Source organism: Atta colombica, unplaced genomic scaffold (assembly GCF_001594045.1).
Source record: "Atta colombica isolate Treedump-2 unplaced genomic scaffold, Acol1.0 scaffold220, whole genome shotgun sequence".
NCBI classification, from domain to species: Eukaryota; Metazoa; Arthropoda; class Insecta; order Hymenoptera; family Formicidae; genus Atta; species Atta colombica.
This window is the reverse complement of record NW_017259317.1, coordinates 504510-512430: the sequence shown is the minus strand read 5'-3', so window position 1 is coordinate 512430 and position 7921 is coordinate 504510. Positions and strand designations below refer to the sequence as shown.

At 26.6% G+C, this 7921-nt stretch overlaps 1 protein-coding gene across 1 annotated transcript; it reads right to left on the bottom strand.

Annotated features, from left to right (window-relative positions):
• Window positions 1-3313: 3313 nt before the first annotated feature.
• On the bottom strand, window positions 3314-6300 carry LOC108687925 (facilitated trehalose transporter Tret1-like). Its single transcript, XM_018193971.1, has 3 exons — window positions 6231-6300; window positions 5598-5978; window positions 3314-4263 (listed from the first exon to the last, which is right to left on the bottom strand). The coding sequence occupies exons 1-3, from the start codon at window positions 6298-6300 to the stop codon at window positions 3314-3316; spliced, it is 1401 nt and encodes a 466-aa protein (XP_018049460.1).
• Between the last annotated feature and the right edge of the window lie 1621 nt (window positions 6301-7921).

Genomic DNA, 7921 nt, shown 5'->3' with positions numbered 1-7921 from the left:
CATACTTTCTTTTTCTCAGAGAATAAAATATAAAATTAAAATTTTATAATTATAATTAAATGATATATTAATGCTTTTATTTATAATGTAAAGAAAAAAAATTAATATAATGTTTATAATTTTTTGTAATGATAAATTACAAATACATTGTGAAGCTTTTATTATATATAAAATATTTATTTGACGTTTTCTGTCAAGGAAACACGATAACATATTGAAGTTTTAGTCTAATGAATGGAGCTCCTTTTTCTTTGTCTATTAGAAAAGTAAATAACATAAATCTTTTATAAACCATGTTTTATATAACATTAATCTAATATTATTAGTAATTTTAATGCGACTTTGTGATGTGATGTTAATATGAAATACAAATGCCTCAAACATTTATAAAAAGAAGGAGATACTTTATAAAAATGGTAAATGCTTGTAATTAATTAATTAGTAACGAGATTAGTAGTAATCGATTAATATTACTGAGAATGAACTTACAGGTATTATATTTCAGTTCATTTAACTCTTTGTGTTTTTAAGTCTGGAAAAATTAATTCGGCGCGAACTGCAAATATGATATATATGTATGCATGTACATATATAAATTCACGTTGAATTATTTAAGCATTAAAGATTCAGTTTCGACCGTTATGCTGTTTTGCCTTTATTTCCTATTTCCTATTGCTTCACACGAATAAAACGACTACGGTTGCCACAACCAAAAGTAGCTTCAATACATTTTTTTATTATAAGAAGTACGATTGTGACTATAGCTATAACCGTAAGATAATCATAACCTTAATGGTTATGACTATACCCATTCGATTTGACATCGCAAGCGTCAAACTGTCAAATTGATGTCGATTCGATGTCGATTATCATTTCTGACTGGGATAAAGATATAGCCACGGTTATCACACAATCAAATGCCGAAGGTACTGTAACTTTCAAGTCTTATAACTCAAAAAGTACTTAATGGAAAAATATTTAATTATAGTGTTTTAAAATGTTCTCGAATTATTAAAAATATGCAATAAAAAAATAGAGATTTTTATTTTAAAAAATCAACGTAACCTTGATTTGACTTTAGCGAGTTTGACTATTCAAGGTCAAACTAATAAGTAAATAGATCTTTTTAAATCATACAACTTTTGTTAGAACATTTTTTTTTATTGGACCTTATCCTGCGAAGATAAAAGGATGGAATGAGTGATTTGAAACATCCGGGTGAGTGATTTATAACACACATATTCTCTCTGAATTTATATTGTATGTTATACATTTAGTGAAATTTATTACAAGAAATTACATTATGTACATTATTGACAATTTAAAAATTATAAATATACATATGTGATTTCATTATCATAACGGAAAATTTACAATCTTAGAAAGGTCTTATATTTAAAACTTTCATAACATAAAAAAATTATTAAAATAAAAAAACGCATTTTATAGAAAATGAATAATACATTCATTTTTACTAGCATTTCAAGATCATCTTTTTCACAGAAAAATGTTAAATGTTGCAGAAAAGTTATTTTTTACGTATTATATGTCCATTATTTTGAAAACCTGACGTGGTGGAGAAACTTAGTTTGCAGTGCGTTTTCAGCATTCAAGAATCCAAGCGCGCGCAAAATCTATAAGAAATATCTTATTGGAAGTAATTTTTTGCTATGTGTTTACGTTATTTTATCTATAAACTTGTAATATAGAATAGTAGTGTTTAATTTTTTACATTCATACATGTATCACTCAGATAATTATTGCTCATTATACTATATTCACAGACTGGACATATACATACATATGTTTAGAGGAAACAAAACAAGGATAGGTCAGAATCAAGTTCGTCTCTTTCTATCACATTGAATCAAGTCTATTTATAGAAATCTGTTGTTGAATGTTATTTGAATTTAGAAACTAATTAATTGATAAAAATATTGGATTAGACACATTACTATGTTTTTTTCATCCAGTTAATAATTATACTAAATAAATTATCTTTATTTAGCATAATTATATAGTTATTTAATGGCTAGTATAATATGGAAACTCTTGGAAGATAACAAAAAATAAAATAAGATCAGTTGTTTAATCAGAGAGAATTTTAACTTTACATATAAAACATATTTAGCGCTTTTAATAAAAAAATAAGAAAATTTTTGGTTCATTTGTGAATAAAGAGGAAATTTTGATATATAATAACATATTGATTTATTGATATAAATAAATATAATGTATATTGTATAATTTTATTTAAATATTAAAATATTTATAATATTTACAAGTGAATCAAAAACAAATGTTGTAAGCGTATTTCACACATTACTATGTTCTAATTATTATAAATTAAACTTAAAATTTGTACGAGTATTATTGATATTTTTATTTTTCATATGTGAAAAAAAGTTAAAATAATGTTATTTAAACTAACTGAATATCTATAACGATTTTTGTCATCGTTTTATCTTTTCTCATTTTTAATTCTAAATTATAGTGCACTTAAACTTAAATTTTCTCGCTGATTTATTTGATTGGTTACAATTAGCTATTTTTTTAGTAATTATGTTTACAATTGTTTATGTAAATTATACTAATAATATATATTATTAACAAATGTATATTTGTTACTTATCTTTCAATTGGATCTTTCTCATAATTACATTAATTACTATTCTATATTCAAAAAGAGTTAGAAAATTTGCTACGTTCAAGTCGAAAGGTAAACCGTTGAAATCCTGTACACCAATGCCTAATTCCTGGGCATTATTGCTAAATTTTTTACGTAATACTCAATAATGCTCAGTAATGTCATATAATATCCCAGTAATGCCCCAAATATATACACCATAATGTCCTCAGCCTTTTATCCCTTAGTTTAAATTTAATTAAATTATTTTAAACAATCGCGTATTACAAATAAAATAAAAAATTAATTATTTTAATTATTTTTAGTTTAATGCATGTGCAAAGATAATATACAATGTAGAAGTGAGTAGATATTTTTATATCTATTCTTTAAAATGTTTTTTTATCAACTCAGCTGATCTTGTTACTAAATAATTAAATAATATAGCTTTGCTGAGACGAAATAAAAATATTATATTATATTATATAGAAATTACAATTTGTTAAATCGTTATATCACTTTTCGTTATATAACTATTCGTCACATCAACATTACTCGATATCGATGTTATCAATCTATCGAGAAAAATTTTGTATAATAAATGCAAGAAAACAAATTCTATTACAAGTTTTCTATAGACCAATCATCCATAATAAAATAATTCAATAAATATATATTCAAATTGACTCAATTAACTGATTGTTTAATTCTCCCGTCTAATTCTTCTTGAATCTCTTGCAATGACTTGCCTTTAGTCTCGGGCATGCAGAAATAGGTATACGGTACAGCAGTTACCAGTAACAAAGCATACATGTAAAATAAATATTTTTCTGTGATTAAATTGATTAAAGGCTGATAGGTCGATGTGCAGATAAATGAGGATATCGCACAGATGATGCTGACGAAACAGCCAGCTACGCACTTAATATGTGGTGGAAAGATCTCACTCAGTACCGTGTTAGGTATCGAGACGAGGCCTATGTACATAGCTATTTGGAAGAACAACATTGAGCAAATCGGTAGAGCCTGAAGACTAACGGAATTATAACCTGCATCGAGAAGTTGATATTGTATACCTAGACAGATTAGTGAGATCGTGACAGCTAAAGTGGAGACGATCGTTAAGATTCGCCTACCGAATTTATCAACTAAGACCATAGAAAGCATAGAGCCGGCGATCCCGGCAGCAGTAACGATAATTACGATTATTGATGGTTTTATGACTGTCACTTTGGTGTGTCTCAGAATGGTCTCCATGTAGAATAACACGTTAGTTTGGCCGCATAAGTGAAGATACATGAAGAGTAGCGATACGAGTATTTGTGCTTTCCAAATATATGGAATTTTGTATTCCTTTATAACTTCTGCAAATGGTAAGTTCCTATTCTTTTCGAGAAAGAGCTTCAGTGTTTGCAATTCCGATTCCACATCACAATCACGGTGATACCAGAGTATCGAGATTCGCGCTTTAGACTCCTGTTTAATCTTGACAAAATGATGTGGCGATTCCGGCAAGCAAATGAAAATTATTATTAGTATGACGCAAAGAACAAAGCATACGGCAGCGCTCACGTCCATTCTTAAATATGCACCCATGATACTCATCATTAAATTGCCTATTGATAATCCGTTTACAGCTGCAAAAAAGACATTAATTCTTATTAATTATATAAATGCTTATATTTTAATTTAAACAATATAAGAAATAATAACAGTCAATACTGGATTTTCGTATATAATGTAATAATTTTAAGTGTCGCTGCGCGTACCTTAGCGCCGAGGCACTGTCTCCAGATTGATAAGATTGATAAAAAAGGCATATACAACACGTTACATACAAGAACAAAGACATATATAAATTAAATTAAAAGAAAATGCAAATGTTTCGACTCACATTTCGAGTCTTCTTCAATGCGATATACATCGAAAACGGATAATAATTGTCCATTAAAACAGAACAGATTTCTTCTGAGTTGCAAACAAAAAGATTGTCAAATGATTGTGACAATCTTTTTTTAATTCTGTTGATCACTTTGAATCCAACATTTGATTTATTGTTTATGATAATCTATTCAATTTTTTCTTTTAAATCTTTATTCATTTTATACTTAATGCATAAATTTTTAACTCACATAATAACTTTTTATTTGCAATTGCCTCATAGAAGAAATCTAATAGATAATTTTTATGTTTTCAATTTATACTGAAGGAAACACAAAATGTTTACATCTTTTAATTTATATGCATTTACGTTTAATGTATTATATCTTTTCTATCAATCTTGTTAATAAAGTTGTGTACTGCTCGAAGATCCAGTGCTGGTCTTTCTAATTATTCATTTTAACTATTATATAATATTATTTATTATTAATGCGATTCTATGTTCTTTATAATTTTTTACTTTCTCTTTGTGTTATATTTCTTGTGTTATATTTTATCAATTTTATAAATCAAAAGTATTGATTATAAATGCAAATTAAAAATTGTATATATTTATTAATTATTATATACTATCACAAAATTAATTGTTCAGATAGTGCGCTATTTTATTTTCAATGATTTCTTTAAAAGTAAAATTATAATTATTAAAAAAAAAGTAACTCTAACTGTAACTTCGTTGCAAGTAATGAAATTTACTTTCCGATTTACTCAGTATTTAATTGCATAAAATATACGATTAAAATCATAATATGATTTACTGAAATGTTTGCGATTCTCGCGAAGTTTTTTTTGTCAAAGATTGTCTTTAGATTCGGTTCGAGACTCGATTTAAGATTTGACTTAAAACTCGATTTGAAGTTCGAAATTTAACTCAATAATCTGAATGCACTTTTTTATGATGTAATCATCCGAAAATTAAATAAATAGAAATTGACCGGTTATATCATTTCAAAATATCTCGATATCAAGTATTTTCACTTTTAAAATGCATTTATCCATGAAAATTTACACACACAAACACGTAGCGTACCTAATGCGATTAGAGCTCCGCGAATGGAAGGATCCGCAATTTCGCCTAAATAAAGTGAGAAGCAGCTGTACGTCTGTCCTAGACTGATGCCAGCTAGTAACCTGGCTATATACAACCATTCCACTCGATTAGCCACAATTATAAAGAGCCAACAGAGAGTTATTGGCAAACTCGTTAAGAAGACCGTTGTTTTAGCACCGAGATAATTAACGGCAATAGAACCAGAAATGGCGCCAATTAGCCTGCCTAGGTTCAATAGAGAAACTACCCAGGAAGCCTCATCCATTGTTATGGGGATGTGAGATCCGGGTGAAGTCAGATATGCAATATACGGTGAACTCCACAACGATATCAGTCCCACTTGTAATTGCAGAAAATTGACTGAAAAAAACAAAATTATTAGTTGTTACTTATATTTACATGTGATCTAAAATAAAGACTCTTAATATTATATTATATATAGACCACTATTATAGATCACTTATATTTATATTTTTAATATGGATTATTTTCTTTGTACATTATACATAAAGTCAAGTAAATATTTTTTCTCTTTCTTTAACATCAATATATTTTAAAAATTAGATTAAGATACTTTGATTAATATTTTATCGATTTGTGTAGTATACATACCTCCGATACCAGCAATCCATTGAGGCCATTGTACCTTTTTAATTTTTTTTTTATTTGACTCATAATCCATCGTACTCTTTCTATAGATTGTTTGTTGTTACTGAGCCTTCGGAAGTATCCACACTCCTCTTTATAAGAAAAGCGAATCTTAAAAAAAATTCTGTTTTACGTCCTTGAGAAAAATAATGATGATGAAAATAACAATGAATAATATCAATATTTTGTAAAGACGTGTTAATGTGTATGATTTTAGAACTATAGAATTAGTGATTTTTTATCATTTTTATCGTTCATTATTCAAATTACACACAGTGAGCGCAAAAAGTACAAAGAAACTTTTTATTAATATTAAAAATAATATTTTAAAAAGTCTTATCTATAGAAAATAAACATTAATTAGCAATTTTATATTGGACTTACTCGGATTTTTTAAGTAAGACCTCCGCTTTTTCATTTTCTTATAGTCTTTGTTGAAACCTTTTCAAAACACTATAATTTATCCATTTTAGATCAGCCATTTAGAAGTTATTGAATATTTTATAATCAGATTTCAGCGACTACAGATGAATCGTACACAAAAACTGTTCATTTTTTTGCGCTAAAACTTATATGTTTTCTTTAGCAGATTATAAGCTATAATATGTGAAAACCATTTGATTTTACGCAATTTCATGTAAGATTAGTGCGGAATTCTTTACATGTCGTATACAGTCAAAGCAAAAAGTATTCGTACAGAAAATTTGTTATAAAAAAATCTTATTTGTAGAAAATAAATATTAATTAACAATTTTATACAATAAATACATTCTGTTCTAACATAAACAAACGAGCTTTGCATGTATGCCTGATTTTAGAAACTAAACTTCTCGTCTGTACGAATACTTTTTGAGCATTCAAACAATACAATTTTTAATTTTCACTTTTTTCAGATGATATATTTTGTATAATTAATATGTATTTTTTTCATATATATAATTTTAAGAAACATACAGTCTATTTTATTCTTTATGAATAAATTGTTAATTATTCAATAAGAAATGGTCGCCAATTAAACGTCAATCAAGGTCAAATTGATGTTGAAATCATCCTATTTATATCGATTCGACATCAATTCAATGTCTCATTTCTCGCTGGATAATATTTAAAAATAAAGTTTTTTTAAAAAATATTTTTTCTGTGCAAATACTTTTTGCACTCACTGTATATATATCATTAAAAAAAAACCGCCGATATTAATTTCCTCTTATTTTTTAGAAACTGAACACTGCATTTTATTATTAATAAAAACTATAGATAGAAAAAAAATATGATAGAAACAAATTGCAAATATATATGAATTATAAATTTATAATTCATACATGGTAAATCAGAGTTGAATCAGTTTTCATCCTATGAGAAAATTATTGATCTCACATCTAATTATATCAATTGAACTGAAAAAAATGCATTTTTATTTTTAATATCTACAATTTTTACAACACAACATTAAATGTGGTTTCATATTCAAACTAGCATGACGTTATCTAAGCATTTGATTTATATCATTACATCAACGAACATTTCTAAAATTAGTTACAGCTAACAAATTTTTTACTGAATATAGTAATTAACTTTAATGTAATGCAAGGTGAATCACAATACTTGAACCAGTTTTTTATCCTATACAAAAATAATCGATTACATGTCTATAT

Bases quoted from the DNA above. Each gene is read 5' to 3' on its own strand.
- LOC108687925 (XM_018193971.1), bottom strand. From the start codon at position 6,300: ATGGATTATGAGTCAAATAAAAAAAAAATTAAAAAGGTACAATGGCCT. The intron at 5,979-6,230 runs GTATGTATACTA...TGTTTTTTTCAG, and splicing joins ATGGATTGCTGGTATCGGAG to TCAATTTTCTGCAATTACAA. The intron at 4,264-5,597 runs GTACGCTACGTG...TCTTTTTTGCAG, and splicing joins CGGAGCTCTAATCGCATTAG to CTGTAAACGGATTATCAATA.